Source organism: Pongo abelii, chromosome 20, assembly GCF_028885655.2.
Source record: "Pongo abelii isolate AG06213 chromosome 20, NHGRI_mPonAbe1-v2.0_pri, whole genome shotgun sequence".
Lineage (NCBI taxonomy): Eukaryota > Metazoa > Chordata > Mammalia > Primates > Hominidae > Pongo > Pongo abelii.
Window position 1 is genome coordinate 18,340,286 of NC_072005.2, and position 20,492 is coordinate 18,360,777.

At 55.4% G+C, this 20,492-nt stretch overlaps 1 protein-coding gene across 46 annotated transcripts in view; it reads left to right on the forward strand.

Annotated features, from left to right (window-relative positions):
* MAST3 (microtubule associated serine/threonine kinase 3) overlaps positions 1-20,492 on the forward strand; it is a 54,919-nt gene that overhangs the window by 20,234 nt on the left and 14,193 nt on the right. For 10 of the 46 annotated variants that reach the window (XM_054539917.2, XM_063719350.1, XM_063719363.1 and 7 more), the window contains exons 3-17: positions 5,301-5,389; positions 5,466-5,538; positions 6,285-6,363; positions 6,830-6,987; positions 7,193-7,268; positions 7,552-7,761; positions 7,879-7,980; positions 8,256-8,388; positions 11,713-11,771; positions 12,179-12,264; positions 13,797-14,005; positions 15,195-15,333; positions 17,868-18,000; positions 18,106-18,271; positions 19,011-19,112. In XM_054539917.2, the coding sequence (XP_054395892.2) occupies positions 5,301-5,389; positions 5,466-5,538; positions 6,285-6,363; positions 6,830-6,987; positions 7,193-7,268; positions 7,552-7,761; positions 7,879-7,980; positions 8,256-8,388; positions 11,713-11,771; positions 12,179-12,264; positions 13,797-14,005; positions 15,195-15,333; positions 17,868-18,000; positions 18,106-18,271; positions 19,011-19,112 (1,814 nt within the window). Of the gene's footprint in view, positions 1-1,579; positions 1,873-5,300; positions 5,390-5,465; positions 5,539-5,720; positions 5,742-6,284; positions 6,364-6,829; positions 6,988-7,192; positions 7,269-7,551; positions 7,762-7,878; positions 7,981-8,255; positions 8,389-11,712; positions 11,772-12,178; positions 12,265-13,796; positions 14,006-15,194; positions 15,334-17,867; positions 18,001-18,105; positions 18,272-19,010; positions 19,113-20,492 lie in introns of those variants that run through there. The other 36 variants (XM_054539924.2, XM_054539918.2, XM_063719351.1 and 33 more) reach the window with 12 other exon arrangements.

Sequence of the window (20,492 nt, forward strand, 5' to 3'; positions counted from 1 at the left end):
TGGTGGTGCAACACCTGTAATCCCAGCTACTCGGGAGGCTGAGACAGGAGAATCGTTTGAACCCAGGAGGCGGGGGTTGCAGTGAGCCGAGATGGTGCCACTGCACTCCACCACACTTGGCCTCGCCCAGGCTGATTTTTTTCTTTCTTTTTTTTTTTTTTTGTGATGGAATCTTGCTCTGTCGCCCAGGCTGGAGTGCAGTGGGGCGCGATCTCGGCTCACTGCAAGCTCCGCCTCCCAGGTTCACGCCATTCTCCTGCCTCAGCCTCTGGAGTAGCTGGGACTACAGGCGCCCGCCACTACGCCCGGCTGGTTTTAAACCAAGGCTGGGAAAAGCCGGATGGAGGTTGGGTGTGGTGGCTCACGCCTGTAATCCCAGCTACTTGGAGGCTGAGGCAGAAGACTCACTTGAACCCGGGAGGCGGAGGCTGCAGTAAACTGAGATTGCGCCATTGCACTCCAGCCTGGGAAACGAGAGCGAAACTCTGTCTCAAAAAAAAATTGTCTCTTTAGATATGAAGCCTGGGCCCCAGCATTGGGCCTGGGCTGGGTCCCAAAGTGTCCTGGGGCCCAGGAAGGGGCATCCCTCATGATGACACTGCCCCTGACTTGCCTGGGCTGTCATGACAGGAGGAAGCATTAATTCAGTCCCTACGGTGGGAGACACTTCTGCTTCCATAGGGGCTTCCATAGTGAACACATATTGTACCCTCGGCCCTGTTCAGGCTCTGTGTCTCAGATTTTATTCTGTTTTCAGTATGGGGGATGTTATGCATGGGGAAACAGAGGCCTGGAAGTTAGCCTGATGCTATCGTTTATAGAGATAAATTATATATAGATATGAAACATACACCAGGTGCCCTTGGAAGCGCCCCCTTACATCTGATTTGTGTAATCCTCATGTCAGTCCAGTTTTCCTCCAGTTTCACAGTTGAGGAGACTGAGGCTGGAGTTCAATCAGGTGGCTGGTTCCTAACTGAGGCAGGGCTGATGGCCTTTCCCGCCACACACAGGCAGAGCATGTCAGACGCCCCGACTCAATTTGCCAAACACACCCTCTATGCCAGTCCGGTGCTGGGAGCTGCTGGGACCCTAAGGAACCCTCAACCTGGGGAAGACAGAGCCGGAAGGACAGGAAAGCGGGTTTTTCAGAGGAGAGGACGCAGTTTTGCCAGGCTAGATTCCAAGCAGTGGGGCCAGGGTGGGCGTGGTACCATGAGCCGGGCCAGGACGCTGGGGTGGGTCTTGGGTACTGCACTGAGAAGGGGTCAGTGCTCCGGGAGAGAGGAAAAAGAGGGAGGGAGCGATTAGATTTACATTTTAGCAGAAAGGAGCCAAAATGCCTGCCCCTGGCTCGAGGTTAAGGTGCTGCCAACGCCCCGCCCCCGCCGCCCGCGGTCGTAGCAACGCCCGGTCTCAGCCGCCCGCGGCCCTAGCAACGCTCCGCCTCTCCGCCCGCGGCCATGGCAGCGCCCCGCCCACTCGCCGGCCCGCGGGTCTGCCGGCCTCGCTTCCGCGTCGCTCGCTCCGCCTCCCTGCAGGCCCCGCCCCCAACGGCCCCGCCCCCGCACTCGCCTGGGCGGAGTTCCCGGCCGCGCTCGGGGGCGCGCGCTTCCTTCTCGCCGCCCCCCTATCCCCGCAGCCCCGTGCGCCCTCCTCCCTGTCCGGCTCCGCGGGGCTCTTGGGGCCGATCCCGCCGCCGAGGTTCGCGCCCCGCCGCCGCCGGCTGCGCCCCCGCGCCTTCCCGGCCTCGGGCGGCGGCGGCGGCACAAAGGGAAGCAGCATGTCCGACCCCAGCTACTGGACGGCGGTGGCGGCTCCCGGCCATCGCAGCCGCCTGGCAAAAGGCGCGCTGCTGCAGCGCTCCAAGAGGTAGGGGGCACGGCGCCGGCGAAGGCTCGGCGGCTAGCCGAGCAAACAGGAGTTGCCAGAAGTGTGTCCTGGCCGCGTGGCGCGGACCACGGCGAGCGTCTGTCTGTGGCAGCAGTGGGAAGGGGGGAGGACGCCTGTGGATTGAGGTGTCCCCTGGGGTCCCTGGCACCCTCCTTTCGCCCCTCGTTCCCTGGACTGGGGTGTCTGTCCGCCAGCGTCGCAGCTGGGGTGGTGACAGACAGGAGTGAGTTGAGACTGAGCTAGGATTTGAACCCGGGTGTCCAGGGCTGGGCAGAACCAGGGAGGAACTTCTTGGAAAAACTGAGGCTGATCTGCCCCTGGGGGCCCATTCAGCAGAAATGTTGGCTCAGAAGCAAATATTTACTGCACGAGGCTGGCATTTGGGTGGGGTGTCAGGAGTCCAGATAGTTGGGGTTAACCCCCGCCAAAGCCTCACCACTCTTGGAGTCTCAGTTTCCCCTTTTGAAAAGCAGAGAGGATAAGTGAGGGCTGTGGATTCTACCAGACCTGGGTTCAAATTTCGACTCAGCCACTACCAGGCTGTGTGACCTCAAGTAGCTCCTTAACCTCTCTGTGCTTGGGTTTCTCATTGGTGCTGGACTGGGGCAAAGTCTGGGCGGTGGGACCAGCTACCGAAAGACCTTGAATGCTGAGTCCAGGGCTTAAACTTCCCTCCAAGATCGTGGGGAGCATTCGAGGGGGAATATGGGTGCCAGAGGGATGAGGTGCAGGAGGCTGGCTTCAGGCCCCTGCTTTCTGCCACATTCTCTCTGTTGTGTCCTGGGTACCAAGAGAGGATGGTTCTCAAATGGCAACTTCTCGAGGTCCTGGATCCCCTCCAGGAAGAGTTGAACAAACAGTCGGCCCTGCATAGATGCTTGAGAAGTGAACAGATGATGCTTAGTTCTCCTTTGAGGCCGCACATTTGGCCGTGTTTTCAAGAAGACCTCGCCCAAGAACAGGAGGGAGGGCAACCAAGTGTTTTTCCCAAATGCTTTTGGAAGCAGCAAGTGATACAGCAGGATCAGGGAGGGAGGGTGCTGGTGGTGCAGTGTGGGGGCGAGGAACCAGGTGAGGGGCTGGGAGAGGATGTGGAGACAGCCAGGTGAGCGTGCATTGAGGGGTTGGCAGGAAGTTTTGCAGAAACCTGTGGGTTTCACTTTTGCTTCTGCAGCTCAGGCTGGGAGACAATCACTGTGACTGTTGACATCTGTGGCTTCAGTTGCCCAGTCTGGGAAATGGGCTCAGCTGGTCATTCCCAACTCGGGCTTGTTGGGATTGGCACATGTTGGGGATGTAATTCACTCAGGAGGCATTGCCTGCCCTCCCGGCGTGAGCCAGGCCCTGTGAGCATTGTCTAGGCAAAGACAACAGTGTATGTACCCGAGTCCAGCCCAAAGCTGAGCACTGGATGTGGTAGGTTTCATCCTTCAAGGTAGAGATGAGGAAACTGAGGCTCAAGGGGCAGCCACACGTGGAGACGTAGACAGGCTGGGCCTCTTCTCCCTGCCCACCTTGTCACCTGTGTCCTTTGATGATTGTACGCTTGTTCTCCCATGGATTGAACTGCTCCACGCATTCTGCCTGGGACCCCATTTCTGCACCTCGGAGGCCCCGAGACTTCATCTCTCCCTCCCGGCGAGGTTCTCCCGCCGCTGAGCTGCGTTGGCGGCTTGGGGTGTGTGGGCTGATGCTCTTGTGGAGCAGAGCTGTTGCTGGGCAACTACTCTGGTGGGGCGGGGGACGGTGTCGCTCCCAACTTCCTTCTGTCAAGGTGTGGGCTGAGGCCAGGGCCCAGGTGGGAGAGGAGGCCAGGCAGGGTGTGAGAGACCTGGGCCAGGGATCTGGTGGCCAGAAGGGAACTGGGATGGAAAGAGGAAAACATGTGGGCAGAAGTTCAGCAGAACAGGCAGGACTGTGAAAGAGGTTGCATTTAGGGTTTCTAGTTGGGTTGCATTGGCATTTTAGGGGCATCTTGAGAAGAAGGAGGGTTGTCAAGAGATGGGAGCAGGGGCTTCAGGAGGGGTGTATAGAATGGGGTGTCTCAGCCCATATCTGGGCTCCAGGGTGTGTTTGGTCCACCTGATTTGCTGGTGCTGCTGGCAGTAGCCATGGTACAGGGAAAGGTGTGGGGGTGGGACTGTGACACAGAACCCTGAAAAGCTGGGCCAGGGGCTCCTGGCCATATGTAGTGTCCACCATCAGGCTAGAAGCACTTCATGCCATTGCTGTTAATAACAACACTGCCAATAGTTTGTGTTTGTTTTTGTTATTGTTTTTGAGACGAAGTTTCACTCGTGTCGCCCAGGCTGGAATGCAGTGGCGCTATCTCAGCCCACCGCAACCTCTGCCTCCTGGGTTCAAGCGATTCTCTGCCTCAGCCTCCTGAGTAGCTGGGATTATAAGCGTGCACTACCACACCTGGCTAATTTTTGGGTTTTTTGTTTCGTTTTGTTTTTTGAGACGGAGTTTCGCTCTTGTTGCCCAGGCTGGAGTGTAATGGCATGATCTCGGCTCACCACAACCTCCACCTCCTGGGTTCAAGCGATTCTTCTGCCTCAGCCTCCCAAGTAGCTGGGATTACAGGCATGCATCACCACGCCCAGCTAATTTTGTATTTTTAGTAGAGAAAGGGTTCCTCTGTGTTGGTCAGGCTGGTCTCGAACTCCTAATCTCAGGTGATCTACCCACCTTGGCCTCCCAAAGTACTGGGATTACAGGCGTGAGTCACCATGCCCGGCCTAATTTTTGTGTTTTTAGTAGAGATGGGTTTCACCATGTTTACCAGGATGGTCTCAAACACCTGACCTCAGGTGATCCGCATGCCTCCGCCTCCCAAAGTGCTGGGATTACAGGGATGAGCCACTGTGCCCAGCCTTGTTTTTGTTTTTTTTAAGAGAGAGGGCCTTGTTCTGTCACCTAGGCTGGAGTGCTGTGGCACGATCATGGCTCACTGCAGCCTTGACCTTCTGAGGCTCAAGTCATCCTCTTGCCTCAGCCTCCTGAGTAGCTGGGACTACAGGCGTGCACCACCACACCCAGCTAATTTTTAAATTTTGTATAGAGACGGGGTCTTGCTATGTTGCCCAGGCTGGTCTTGAACTCCTGGCTTCAGAGGATCCTCCCACCTTGGCATCCCAAAGCACTGGGGTTACTGGCGTGAGCCACCATGCCTGGCCAGCAGTAGTGTCAATAATAAGGAATGTTAGTCGAGGGGTGACTCCCTCCTGCGCCTTGAAGACCTGGCTAAGAGCCATGGGGGAACCCAGCTGGGGGCAGAGTGGGAGTGGCCATGTCCAACATCCCATCCTTCTCCAGAACGGGCTGTGCGTGTGATTTAGGCTGGGCAGGTGGCTTAGCGCGGGGTCCTGGGCAGCCACCTACCCTGTCCCCTTTTCCCCCCACAGCTGCCGCAGCGGGAACCGCAAGAGCTTGGTGGTAGGAACGCCCTCCCCGACCCTCTCCCGGCCCCTGTCGCCATTGTCGGTCCCAACGGGTGAGTGTGGGAGCAGCCAGCGGGTGCTGTGTCCTGCCTTTGCCCCGCTGACTCAGTTTCCCCGCCTCCTCCTCAGCAGGCAGCAGCCCCTTGGATAGTCCTCGGAATTTCTCGGCTGCCTCTGCCCTCAATTTCCCCTTTGCCCGGAGGTGAGTGATTGCCGGCTTTGGGAGACAGTGTGGGCACACGGGCAGGGGTTGGGCGGGGCACGTGCTCAGTGGCTAGACCTGGCTCCTCATTCATTTCACTCACCTTTTCCCTTCCCCTGGCCCGTCTGGTGGTGGTCTCCCCTTCTGTCTCCCATCCCTGGCAAATGCATGCCATCTTGCAGCCACATCCCACGCACGGACAGGTAATTTCAACCAGCCCAGGGGGTGGGGGGTCGTGGGGGGATATAGCCCTAAGAATCATTAACTCACTAAAGAAATGATTCATTCATTCACTTAACAAGAGCTGATTGAGCACCTGTCATGTGCCAGATGCTTGCATTTCATTTATTTATTCATACAACAACATTCATTAAGCACCTGCTGTGTGTATGCTCTGTGCTGCCGGCTGAGGGCATGGTCGCAAATGGGCGGCTGGCCCTGAGCCCCTGGGGAGTCCTCCGTTTGGTGGGGGGTGGTCAATGTGTGCCCCAGAAGCTACAGCTCAGAGGTTGAAGCTTTGACTGGACACAGTGGCAGCTGGAGTCACGGGGGGGCTTCCTGGAAGAGGTACCTAAAGACAGAGAACATGCAGTGGACTTGGTCAGCCTGTGTCTCTGTTCTTGGTTATTTTCAGGAGATCCTTCCTACAACAGGGCCAGAATATGCTGGCCACAGTGTCTGTTCTTAGTCCCCACAAACCACAGGGGCCAGGCCTTCCTTCCATCTGTTCTTGTTCCCCTCTCCAGGGCAGACGGCAGAAGATGGTCCCTCGCGTCTCTCCCATCTTCCGGCTATGGAACCAACACACCCAGCTCCACCCTCTCGGTACCCATAGCCCCACCTTGGCAGGTGGACAGGCAGATGCCGGGTTGGGGTGGGGGACACATCTTTGTGTGTTTTTTTCAAGGTGTTGGATAGTTGTGCAGTCAGCAAACATACTAGTTACTTCCTCCATGCACGCCCCATTCTGGGAAATGCAGGGTCCCCTGAGAAGACCCAACCTTGGCCCCAAAATAGTCCCCGGTTGGGGAGATACAGATATCCTCAGCCTATGGGTCAGGGCCTGACTAGAGGGGGACTTGGGGCTGCCCAGGGGTACAGGCAGGGAGGACTTCCTGGAGGAGAGGGCATCAGAGCTAGGGTTTTGAGGGATGCATAGGAGCTAGGCAGGAGAAAGAATGTTACCTTCTGATGGCCAGCAGGCAGCCTGGGCCTTGAGGGGTGGTGCTGGGGTCCTGGCCACAGCACTGACGGTGAACTCATGGCTCTAATCCCCACCACTCTCTACCAGTCAAGCTCATCCTCCCGGGAACGTCTCCACCAGCTTCCCTTCCAGCCGACGCCGGACGAGCTGCACTTCCTGTCCAAGCACTTCCGCAGCTCAGAGAATGTGCTTGATGAGGAAGGCGGCCGGTCACCCCGCCTCCGCCCCCGCTCTCGCAGTCTCAGGTGGGCCTCGACCTCTGGCCCCAGCCCCGGCCCCTCCCTGGGCTGGCATGGAGGCCCAAGTTGTGGCTCCTCCTCCACCCCAGCCCTGACCCTGCCTGAGCCTAGCCTCTGATTCTTGTCCCTCAACCCTGGCTCAGAGCCCCCGACATCCTCCCCTGGGGTTGGTCTCAGGTCCCATATCACAAGCCAGCTGTCTTCCTTTCAGCCCGGGCCGCGCAACGGGGACCTTCGACAATGAAATTGTCATGATGAATCATGTGTACCGGGAGAGGTTCCCCAAGGTGGGCAGCGCCTGGCGGCTGGACTAGCCCCTGTGCTTCTCTCCACATTGCTGTCCCTCCATGGAACTCTGTCTTCCTGGCTATGTCCCCTTTGCCAGTCTGTTCATTTCTGTCTTTCCTTCCCCTTCCATTGAAAGATGTTGTTCCTCCTGTGCCAGCCCTCCCACCTGATCACCCCATTGCCCTATCTCCTCTCTCCCCAACCATGCCTCTCCTGCCCCCTTCTGCGCGTGTCACTCCAGCCCCGCCCTCTGACCAGGTCGCCCTGTCTCGCCCCACCCAGGCCACAGCACAGATGGAGGGCCGTCTGCAGGAGTTCCTGACGGCCTATGCGCCTGGCGCCCGGCTGGCGCTGGCTGATGGCGTCTTGGGCTTCATCCACCACCAGATCGTCGAGCTGGCCCGAGACTGCTTGGCCAAGTCTGGCGAGAACCTCGTCACCTCCCGCTACTTCCTAGAGATGCAGGAGAAGCTGGAGCGGCTTCTGCAGGATGTGCGTGGTTTTTCGCATGTTGAGGTTTTGCATGCAGTGGGACGCGGAGTGAGGGGGGGTCCCCGGGCCAGACAGTGCTGAGGACCTGTGGGTGATGCCACGACCCACCTCCCCCAGGCCCATGAGCGCTCGGACAGTGAGGAGGTCAGCTTCATCGTCCAGCTTGTCCGGAAACTGCTGATCATCATCTCACGGCCAGCTCGGCTGCTGGAGTGTCTGGTAAGTTTCTTTTTCTACGGCCAGCTTGGGGTCCGGGCAGAACTGAGATTGGGACCACAACAGTCCTGCCAAGATACAGGTGACAGTTCCCATCATGTAGGGCTTTGAGAGGAACACAGGGTGCTGTTGGGCTAGCATGGGCTTCCCTGAGGAGGAAGCGGGAGCGGAGACCCAGGGGGTGAGCTGGGAAGGGTTCTCCAGGCAGAGGGAACAGCATGTGCAGAGACCTGCAGGTGGAACCAAGCCCCGGGTGACCAGCCCTCCTGTGCCCCTAGGAGTTTGACCCTGAGGAATTTTACCACCTGCTGGAGGCGGCTGAGGGCCATGCGCGGGAGGGCCAAGGCATTAAGACTGACCTTCCACAGTACATCATTGGGCAGCTGGGCCTGGCCAAGGACCCCCTGGAGGGTAAGCCGGGATGGGAAGAGGAAACCAAGGCTGGGAAAGGCCGGATGGAGACCAGGCACGGTGGCTCACACCTTTAATACCAGCACTTTGGGAAGCTGAGGCGGGCAGATCACTTGAGGCCAGGAGTTCGAGACCAGCCTGGCCAATATGGTGAAACCCCCCTCTCTACTAAAAATACAAAAATTAGCTAAGTGTGGTGGCGCATGCCTGTAATCCCAGCTACTCAGGAGGCTGAGGCACAAGAATTGCTTGAACTCAGGAGATGGAGGTTGCAGTGAGCTGAGATCGCGCCACTGCACTCCAACCTGGGCGACAGAGCGAGACCCTGTCTCAAAAAAACAAAAAAAGAAAGAAAGGGCAGATGAAGCCAGGATTCAAACACAGGATTCCAGAACCACCACACTGTTCTATGTCTCTCTGTGGCCTTGCTCTTAGGTCCCCTGCAGGAATTATGCTGAGACCCTCTGATCTTTTGGGGCCCAGGGGCCTCAGTGTCCTCAAATGCCAAGTTAAGATGGCCGGGAAGCCTGGGGACCAGTGTTAGCAGTGGCCTTCCCTTTGTCCTGCAAATTCACAAATGGCTTTACCAATTTCTGTGGCCTTTACTGTAGCCCAGAAAGTGGATTTGGAGTCAAACAGGACAACCCGTAGGTAAGAAGATGGTCAAAAACTCCCACAGCCGGCCGGGTGCGGTGGATCACACCTGTAATCCCAGCACTTTTGGGAGGCCGAGGTGGGTGGATCACAAGGTCAGGAGTTCAAGACCAGCCAGGACAACATGGTGAAACCCCATCTCTACTAAAGATACAAAAATTAGCCAGGTGTGGTGGCGTGTGCCTGTAATCCCAGCTACTGGGGAGGCTGAGGCAGGAGAATCACTTGAACCCTGGAGGCGGAGGTTGCAGTGAGCCAAGATCACGCCACTTCATTCCAGCCTGGGCAACAGGGCGAGACTCTGTCTCAAAAAAAAAAAAAAAAAAAAAAAACAACTCCCACAGCCAGCCAGGTGCAGTGGCTCACGCCTATAATCCCATAATCCCAGCACTTTGTGAGACTGAGGCGGGTGGATCACTTGAGCTCAGGAATTCAAGACTAGCCTGGCCAATATGCGGAAACTCCATCTCTACTAAAAACAAATATTAGCTGGGTGTGGTGGCAGGTGCCTGTAGATCCCAGCTACTTGGGAGGCTGAGGCAGGAGAATAGCTTGAACTCAGGAGGCAGAGGTTGCAGTGAGCCAAGATCACGCCACTGCACTCTAGCCTGAGCGAAAGAGTGAGCCTACATTAAAAAAAAAAAAAAAAAAAAAAAAGATGTAGCTGGGTGTAGCAGTGCGCGCCTGTAGTCCCAGCTACTCAGGAGGCTAAGGTGGGAAGATTGCTTGAGCTTGGCAGGTTGAGACTGCAATGAGCTATGATCACACCACTGTCCTCCAGCCTGGGTGACAAAGCCAGACCCTGTCTCAAAAAGAGAAAAAAAAAAAATTTCCACAAATAGCCAGGCTAAGAGGAACTGAAAGCTGGAGCATTGAACTTGGACCTAGCCTGGTCCAGCAGTAGCCAGGGGAGGCTCTGGGAGGAGGCAGTGTTCAAACTGAGGCCTGGAGGGCAGGAGGTAACCAGGTTGCAGATCCAAAGGAAAGAGTGAAACAGTCAGCATAGGCATAGACCCTAAGGTTGGACCATTCCTGGAGTGGGACTGACCTGCCACTGTCCCCATTTAAAGCTGGGGAGGCCCGGCATGGTAGCTCACACTTGTAATCCCAGCATTTTGGGAGGCCAATGCAGGAGGATCACTTGAAGCCAGGAGTTTGAGACCAGCTTGGGCAACATAGTGAGATCTCGTCTCTATTAAAAAAACAATTAGCCAGGCATGATGGCACATGCCTGTAGTCCTAGCTACCTGGGGGGCTGAAGTGGGAAGATTGCTTGAGCCCAGGGGTTTGAGGCTGCAGTGAGCTATGATCGCACCACTGCACTCCAGCCTGGGCGATATAGCAAGACCCCATCTTTACAAAAAGTATTTTTAAAAATTAGCCAGGTGTGGCTGTAGTCCCACCTACTCGAGAGGCTGAGGTGGGAGGATCGCTTCAGTTTAGGAGACTGAAGCTGCAGTGAGCCATGATGGCACCACTGCACTCCAGCCTGGGTGACACAGCAAGAGCCTGTCTCTGAAATAATCATACTTGGCCGGGTGCGGTGGCTCACGCCTGTAATCCCAGCACTTTGGGAGGCCAAGGCGGGCAGATCACCTGAGGTCAGTAGTTAGAGATGAGCCTGGCCAAGGTGGTGAAACCCTGTCTCTACTAAAAATACAAAAATTAGGCTGGGCCTAGTGGCTCATACCTGTAATCCCAGCACTTTGGGAGGCCGAGGCAGGCAGATCACCTGAGGTCAGGAGTTCAAGACCAGCCTGGCCAACATGGTGAAACCCCATCTCTACTAAAAATACAAAAATTAGCCGGGTGTGGTGGCAGGCGCCTGTAATCCCAGCCACTCGGGAGGCTGAGGCAGGAGAATCTCTTCAACTCAGGTGGTGGAGGTTGCAGTGAGCCGAGATCGCGCCACTGCACTCCAGCCTGGGCGACACAGTGAGACTGCGTCTCAAAAAATAAAAATAAAAATACAAAAATTAGCTGGGCGTGGTGGCACACGCCTGTAATCCCAGCTACTTGGGAGGCTGAGACAGGAGAATCACTTGAACCCAAGAGGCAGAGGTTGCAGTGAGCTGAGATCACACCACTGCACTCCAGCCTGGGTGACAGAGCGAGACTCCATCTCAAATAAATAAATTAATTAAATAATCATACTAATAAAAAATAAAGCTGGGGAAACTGAGGCTCCAGGCAGATAAGGCTGAGCAGGGAATCAAACCCAGGTGTACCTAAGGCCAGATCACATGTGGTCTGTGGCTCGACCATGTTTGCCAGGCATTCGCTAGGGGCTGCCCCTCTGCCGAGGCCTGGGGCAAGAACATATTGGACCCTCCACCTGGGCTGCACCCTGAGCTGAGGAAGATGTTAGGAGCTGACGCCCAGGGGGCCTGTGTCACATCCCGTGTTCACAGGCTCAAGGCTCAGAGCCTGAGTTTGATCATGACTGAGCACTTCAGAGCCAGGGCAGCCCACTGGCCCTTCTAGAAGGTTCCTAAGTCATTGCTTCATCCAGCCTCCCGGTTGTGGCTTCATGACAGTGTCATGGGAGCTGGTCAGGGGAGGCACCGCATCCCCAGCCTGGGGTGAGAACTCTAGAGGCCTCAGGGAATTGCTGGGTGATGCATGGTGAGGCAGGGAGGCCCCAGCTGAGCCTCCTCCCTCATCTTGCAGAGATGGTGCCACTGAGTCACCTCGAAGAAGAACAGCCCCCAGCACCTGAGTCCCCGGAGGTGAGTAGCTGAGGCTGGGGGCCCCCGCTCATCTTGTTCTTTCCAGAGTGGACCAGGCACCCACAGAAAGGGCTGGGTTTGCTGAGGTCTTGCATGTAGCTTAATTAGCATCGGTTGACTTTGGAGGCAAGGTGACGGCACGTGGGACTGCCCTGCCTCGGAAGTCAGGTGGGGGCGGTGCTGGAGGGGCACCGGAAAGGTGAGTTTTGCAGGACGTGTAAGAGTTTCCCAGGAGGAGGGCACAGCTGTGTGCAAAAAAGTACAGAAAGTCAGAAGCTGAGTTGGAGAAGTTTGGACAGGGGAGGAGGTAGCATCGGGCACCAGGACCAGTGGTTTGGGCTTGGGGGCAGGAGAAGCCTGGCCAGCTCTACAGCGGGGCAGGACCCTAAGCCCTTCCCATCCCCTAGAGCCGCGCCCTGGTCGGCCAGTCACGGAGGAAGCCATGCGAAAGCGACTTTGAGACCATCAAACTCATTAGCAACGGAGCCTATGGGTGAGTCCGAGTCCTGCATAGACCCATTTCACAGATGCCTGAGGGGATGGTTGAGGCCCAGACAGCCCCTGCATCCCCCTCCCACCCCAGCAGGGCTCACACATTCACCCTTGAATGGGCAGAGAGGGCACCTGAGGCCTGGAGGGGGAAGTGGAGACACGCCATATCGAGGTTGCGGCCTCATGTGTGCTCTGTCCACGAGCCAGGCCTTTACCTGCCCCAAGTGTAGGGCGTTCTAGGGGCTTGGGGGCTGATCAAGGAAATAGATGCCCACCCAGTGGGAGTAGCACACAGTGAGCTTTATTTAGGTGCTGCTTCGAATGGCAGGCTTGCATACAAGGGAAGTCCCTCATAGCATAAGCCCTTTGGAGGCTGAGGTTCCCGGAGTCACCATCAAGAGGGAGAGGCCGGCAAAGGAACTCCCTGGGGAGAGGGGGATCAGAGAAGGGGCTTACGTGTCTAGGTGATGTTGTTCAACAGCATGGGCACTCAATCTCTGGGTCAGAGACTCCCTGCAGGGCGGTAGCAGCTTAGGGTCTTGAAATCCACAAAGTTCATCTTATCCATGGCTCAGAGATGGTGCAGTTTCACGAGTCTGCAAAGCAAACAGGCTCTCAGTGGCTAAAATTTTGCTTATTTGGGCTGTGTGTAAAACAAATGGATGTGTAAAACTTTGAGCTTCGTGCTAGCAGGCTTTTAAAAGAGCTAGACCGGGTGTGGAGGCACTTTGGGAGGCCAAGGTAGGAGGATCGCTTGAGGCCAGGAGTTCGAGACCAGCCTGGGCAACATGGCAAAACCCCATCAATACTAAAAATAGAATAATTAGCTGGGCATAATGGCACATGCCTGTAATTCCAGCTACTTGGTAGGCTGAAGTTGGAGGATCACCTGAACCCAGGAGGCAGAGGTTGCAGTGAGCCGAGATCGCCCCACTGCACTCCAGCCTGGGTGACACAGTGAGACCATCTCAAAAAAAAAAAAAAAGAAAGAAATACACAAGCAACCAGGTGCAGTGGCTCTCGCCTATAATCCCAGCACTTTGGGAGCCCGAGGTGGGAGGATCACTTGAGGCCAGGAGTTTGAGACTAGCCTCTGCAACATAGCGAGACCTCATCTCTACAAAAAATTTAAACATTAGCCAGGCTCTGGTGTGGGAGGATCATTTGAGCCCGGGGGGTGGTCAAAACTATAGTGAGCCATGATCTCATGACTGTGCTCCAGCCTGGGCAACAGAGTGACGTGCCATCTCAAAAAACATAAAATAAGATAAAATAAAAATAAAAGAAACATACAACCTAGAGGCCAATATACAAGGGCCATGTGCAGCCCATTTATATGACCCCCAGCCATGGTGGCTTAAACCCAAAGGTGGCTGCTCTGGGAGGGGGACCAGGTAAGGAGAAAGGGTGGCCCAGATGGAGGGCACACCACAGGCAAAGGCCAGGCAGGTTGGGATCTGGGCTCAAGTTGAGCTGTAGTGCCTGCCGGGGCCTCGATCTCCAGTCCCAGCAAGCCTGGCCCTCTGTCCGCAGGGCCGTCTACCTGGTGCGGCACCGTGACACGCGGCAGCGCTTTGCCATCAAGAAGATCAACAAACAGAACTTGATCCTGCGTAACCAGATCCAGCAGGTCTTTGTGGAGCGTGACATTCTCACCTTTGCTGAGAACCCCTTTGTGGTCAGCATGTTCTGCTCCTTTGAGACCCGGCGCCACCTGTGTATGGTCATGGAATACGTGGAAGGTATGCTCACTGGGGCTTGCATGCCTCCAGCGATGGGGAACTCACCCCTCCCCTCCACGCCTGGGAGAAAATTTTTAGACCAAGTTGAGGTCTGTTCTGTCCTCCATGAGGTCTCTCACCCTGCTTTGGGGGACCCTCAGGAACCCCAGTCTGGGGTAGGGAGCCCAGCCATGGGGGTTTAGGGCTGGAGGAGCCCAGACAGGAGTGTGTGAGGATAGGACCCTGGAGGCAAGAGGAGGGTGGCCATCCTAGGTGAGGGGAACTGATGGGCAGAGGCCTGGAGGCCAGAAGTGAAGGCAGGGAGATGTATGGTTCAGGCAGGTAAAGCACTATTACCAAAGTACTCCCAGGCGAGACAGTGAACATGCACTTAGGAGACACCAGCTGTATACAGCACTAATTGCTGCCCTGTTGGGGAGAATCAGAAGGCAGGGTCTCAGCTTGGCGCGCTGGCTCACGCCTGTAGTCCCAACACTTTGGGAGGCCGAAGTGGGCTGATCGCTTGAGGTCAGGACTTCGAGACCAGCCTAAGCAACATGGCGAAACCCCCATTCACACCTATAGTCCCAGCTACTCGGGAGGCTGAAGCAGGAGATTTGCTTGAACTCTGGAGGCGCAGCTTGCAGTGAGCCGAGACTGCGCCACTGCACTCTAGCCTGGGCAACAGAGTGAGACTCTGTCTCAAAAAAATAAATAAAAATTTAAAAAATAGGCCGGGCGCGGTGGCCATCGCCTGTAATCTCAGCACTTTGGGAGGCCAAGGCTGGTGGATCACGAGGTCAAGAGATTGAGACCATCCTGGCCAACATAGTGAAGCCCCATCTCTACTAAGAGTACAAAAATTAGCTGGGTGTGGTGGTGTGCAGCCTGTAATCCCAGCTACTCTGGAGGCTGGGGCAGGAGACTCGCTTGAACCCGGGAGGCGGAGGTTGCAGTGAGCCGAGATCGCGCCACTGCACTCCAGCCTGGTGACAGAGCAAGACTCTCAAAAAGAAAAAAAAAAATTAAAAAATTAAAAATAAATGAAGATAGGGTCCGCCCCTTCCCTCTCCCCCGACCCTCCCCGCTGAGACAGAACAAACCGGGGACCCTTTGCAGGAGGTAAAGCGAGGAGGATGCGTAGGCATTGGGTATAACCTAAGGGGTGGGCGGGGGCTGGGCCTCCTGACTACATCCGCCCCTCTTCCAGGCGGCGACTGCGCCACGCTCTTGAAGAACATGGGCCCGCTGCCCGTGGACATGGCCCGCCTGTACTTCGCCGAGACGGTGTTGGCGCTGGAGTACCTGCATAACTATGGCATCGTGCACCGTGACCTCAAACCAGACAAGTGAGCTGAGCTAGCATGCGCGGGGCCTCGGGGAGGGCGGGGCCAGAGAGGATTGGGGGCGGGGCCAGAGAGGGTCAGGGCGGGGCCAAAGAGGATCAGGGGCAGAGCCTCTGAGGTGCATCCCGGGACCCTTCAGGAGCCCCATCTGTCTGAGCTCTGTTGGTACCTCCTGACAGGAAGGCAGGGAATGAGCACATGGTGAACATCTTGTGTGTACAGAGGAGAGGAGAGCAGACACTTAATAGGCGTCTGCTGTATGCAGGGGAAGGCCGGTGCACTTATGGAGGTGCTGCCAATCAAGGGGAGAGGATGTGCACTTAGGATGCACACACTGTATACAGGAGATGGGGTGCGCACCCAGAGCTGCTGCTGCACAAGGGGAGAGAACATGCACTTATAAGATACCAGCTACATCCACAGAACAGGATTATGCAATTTGCGAGACCTTACATGTAAAGACAGTGACCGTGCATGTCTTGAGCACCTGCTGTATATTAGTGCAGGAAAGCAAGGAAGAGAACGTGTTTACTGAGAGCCTTAGGATGTTTATTTTATTCTAGTATGTAGTAAGCACCTACTGCATGCCAGACCCTCTATGGGCAATTGGGAGACACAGGGCCACCTGCTTTGAAACCCCTGTATTATTTTCTCCTCTGCATTTATTGAGTGCCTGCTGTGTACAGGGAAAAAGGAATGTCCGTTTATCAAGTGTCCTCAAGATATGACGCAAGAACTGACATTCCTCACATACATGTATGGAGATGTGAACATAAGTGTTAAGAGCCTTGCGTGTAGGCCAGGCTCGGTGGCTCACACCTATAATCCCAGCACTTTGGGAGGCCAAGGCAGGTGGATCACCTGAGGTCAGGAGTTCAAGCCCAGCCTGGCCAACATAGTTAAACCTTGTCTCTACTAAAAATACAAAAATCAGCTGGGAGTGGTAGTGCGCACCTGTAGTCCCAGCTACTCAGGAGGCTGAGGCAGGAGAATCACTTGAACCCGGAAGGCAGAGGTTGCAGTGAGCCAAGATCGTGCCACTGCACCCAAGCCTGGGCGACAGAGCGAGACTCCATCTAAAAAAAAAAAAAGCGCCTTGCATGTTTTCAGGGCATTTTGCAGTTGGCAAGTGGCTTAGAAAACAGACATGTATTTGGCACCTGCTGTATACCTGGGCCTGTGCTCGATGCTCTAAGGAACTCAGAAGTATGAATAACTCCTTACACACTAACGTTGGGTTTCTATATCACATTTTCTTGGTTGGCATGTACTTGTTAGGCACCAGGTGTGTACAAAATAGGCAGAAGAACAGTTATTAGGCAATGACTGTGTACCTGGCCCAGAACACTTTATCTTTATTTATTTATTTATTTTTTGAGACAGGGACAGTCTCTGTCGCCCAGGCTGGAGTACAGTGGCGCAGTCTTGGCTCACTGCAACCTCCGCCTACCGGGTTCAAGCAATATTCCTGCCTCAGCTTCCCGAGTAGCTGAGATTACAGGCATGTGCCACTACGCCCAGCTAATTTTTTTTTTGAGATGGAGTCTTGCTCTGTCGCCAGGCTGGAGTGCAATGGTGCGATCTCAGCTCACTGCAACCTCAGACTCCCTGGTTCAAGCGATTCTCTTGCCTCAGCCTTCCAAGTAGCTGGGATTACAGGCATGCGCCACCACGCCCAGATAATTTTTGTATTTTTAGTAGAGACGGGGTTTCACCATGTTGGTCAGGCTGGTTTTGAACTCCCAACCTCAGGTGATCCGCCGGCCTCAGCCTTCCAAAGTGCTGGGATTACAGTTGTGAGCCACCGTGCCCGGCAAATGAACTCATTTTTAAAACTCTCGCGCAGGTACAGTATACATTGCTGTTTAGGTTTTCCTATGGACCTAAATATATAAATGTTTTGCTACATCATAGTGTCTTATGCACCAGCTGTATGAAGTCGCATTTCCGTGCACCTTCTGGGTGCATCTGCCACTTAAAAATACATTCCAGAGAATTCACTGTGTATAACCATCATTTAATGAACTATGTAGTCAGTACCTCCTGTTTGCTCCAGCTCTGTAAAGAAACAATTCTGGGCCGGCACTTTGGGAGGCCAAGGCGGGTGAATTGCCTGAGATCAGGAGTTCGAGACCAGCCTGACCAACATGGCAAAACCCCGTCTTTACTAAAAATACACTAAAAAATATATATATATACACACACACATATACATACACACAGTAGAGACGAGGCATGCTGGCTCACACCTGTCATGCCAGCACTTTCAAAGGTGGGAGGATTGCTTGAGGCCAGCAATTCAAGACCAGCCTGGGCAACATAGCAAGACCTCATGTCTACAAAAAAAAACCTTAGCCGGGTGTGGTGGTGTGCACCTGTAGTTCCAGCTACTTGGGAGGCTGAGCAGGAGGATCGCTAGGGCCCAGGAGTTGGAGGCAGAGCTCCGCCCATCTCAGGTGGAGCCAAGGTCTGGGGCAGAAGGAGAGGCCAGGCACCCCAGCCCCCCAGCTCTGAGCACACCCCTAACCTGCCCACAGTCTGCTCATCACCTCGCTTGGCCACATCAAGCTCACGGACTTCGGCCTGTCCAAGATCGGCCTCATGAGCATGGCCACCAACCTCTATGAGGGCCACATCGAGAAGGACGCCCGAGAGTTCATTGACAAGCAGGTGGGCAGGCAGGTGGGTGGGCAGCCCTGGGATGCCTCCTCCTCTCTCCTGGGGCCTCTCTTGGGCTGGGGGCTGGCCTCAGTTTCCCCGTTCTGCCTGGCCCAGGTGTGTGGGACGCCGGAGTACATAGCCCCCGAGGTGATCTTCCGCCAGGGCTATGGGAAGCCAGTGGACTGGTGGGCCATGGGCGTCGTCCTCTATGAGTTTCTGGTGGGCTGCGTGCCTTTCTTTGGAGACACCCCCGAGGAACTCTTCGGTCAGGTGGTCAGCGGTGCGTTTCCTCCATGGGCCCGGGTTTGAGCTGCAGCCCCACCAGAGCTCTGGGCAGCGGTCCTCCACCCGCATGTCAGGGAGAGAAGCAGGAAGAGGGGAGGGAGTTGGATGCCAGGTGGGGAGGCGGCGGGGTGCTGAGTGAGGCGGGTGGCTGGATTAATTATAGGGTCACGGAGGCTTCACTGAAGTGACATGTGAGGCTGGGCATGGTGGCTCACACCTGTAATTCCAGCACTTTGGGAGGCTAAGGCAGGAGGATCATATAAGGCCGGGAGTTTAACACCAGCCTGGACAACATGGTGAAACCCCATCTCTACTAAAAATACAAAAATTAGCCGCGCATGGTGGCGGGCACCTGTAATCCCAGCTACTTGGGAGGCTGAGGCAAGAGAATCACTTGAACCCAGGAGGCAGAGGTTGCAGTGAGCTGAGATTGTGCCACTGCACTCCAGCCTGGGCGACAGAGCAAGACTTCATCTCAAAAAATAAAAAACAGAAGTGACATGTGAGCAGAGACCTGCAAGAACCTGAGAATGACAAGAAGGCATAGAGACAGAAAAGGGAAAGGTGGCTCTGAACATAGGGCACAGCTGTGGCAAAGGCTGTCAGTGGGTACCGAGCCTGCCACGTTGAAGGGGCAGAGGAGGCCAGTGGTTTGGAGTACAGTGAAGTGAGGGGAAATGGTGGATGGTACTAGAAAGGGGTACCCTGCCTTCTCCCTCCCTCCCTCATTTTAGATGAGATCATGTGGCCAGAGGGAGACGAGGCCCTTCCAGCGGACGCCCAGGACCTCATCACCAGGTTGCTCCGGCAGAGCCCGCTGGACCGTCTGGGCACTGGTATGTAGTGTGGGGGAGAACCCAGGTGGGTGGCTCCTTCAGGCCCTGGGACCCAGGAAACGGAGGCATAGCGCCCGGGGTAGACAAGAGTTCTACTTGGGAAGCTGCATGGAGGAGGGAGTTTGCAGCTAGGGTTTTGAAGGATGCACAGGAGTTCTCCAGGAACTATCACAAGACCTTGGAAAGAATAGAAAGTAGCTGGGTCTGGTGCCTATATGGAGCACTGAGCCTGAATAAGTATGTGAGGCTGTGAAATCACCAGGACCTGTGTCAAAGGCCCAGAAGATCCTACTGTCCCAGTTTTCCTAGTCACCTGGTTAATCATTAAGGGACCGTTTGAGACTCATGCAGCCACCCATCACATGGCCACTATGGCTCCTGTACATGACTGAGGCTTCGCTATGGGAGACGGTTGGGTCCAAGGTCGGGGATGATCACCTGCTCTGTGGAGCAGAAACAAGTGGGAGGAGCCCGGGAAGGAGGCCCTTGTAAGGCTCTGGGCTTTCTCTAGGCGGTGTGGTCCCAGATGGCAGCAGAGAGAAGGGCAGAATCTTTGGAACCTGGGCAGCCTGGGTGCTTTTTTATTTTTCTGAGATTAGATCTCACTCTGTCACTCAGGCTGGAGTGGAGTTGCACAATCTTGGCTCACTGCAACCTCCGCCTCCCAGGCTCAAGCGATCCTCCCACCTCAGCCTCCCGAGTAGCTGGAACCACAGGCATGTGCCATCATGCCCGGCTAATTTTTATACTTTTGGTAGAGACGAGATTTCACCATGTTGCCCAGGCTGGTCTCAAACTCCTGACCTCAAGTGATCTGCCCGCCTCAGCCTCCCAAAGTGCTGGCATTACAGGCATGAGCCACCATGCCTGGCTGCTGGCCTGGGTTTGAATCCTGGCTTGGTCCCTCTCCAAGCTCCTAAATGACAGCAGATTTTTGTTCCCATTTTTCTGGTTCTTTTTTGTTGTTGTTGTTGTTGTTGTTGTTGTTGTTGTTGTTGTTGTTGTCGTTTGAGACAGAGTCTCACTTTGTTGCCCAGGTTGGAGTGCAGTGGTGCTATCTCAGCTCACTGCTGCAATCTCCACCTCCCAGGTTCAAGCGATTCTCTTGCCTCAGCCTCCCGAGTAGCTGGGAATACAGGCATCAGCCACCACACCCTGCTAATTTTTGTGTTTTTAGAAGAGATGGGGTTTTGCCATGCTGGCCAGGCTGGTCTTGAACTCCTGACCTCAGGTGATCCTCCCTTCTTGGCCTCCCAAAGTGCTGGGATTACAGGTGTGAGCCACTGCGCCCAGCCCATTTTTCTGGTTCTGTGTTGTCCCCACCCTGTGTCCAGCATGGGCCGTAGGGGTGGGGGGCATCCTGTGGCGGGTGAGGTGAGG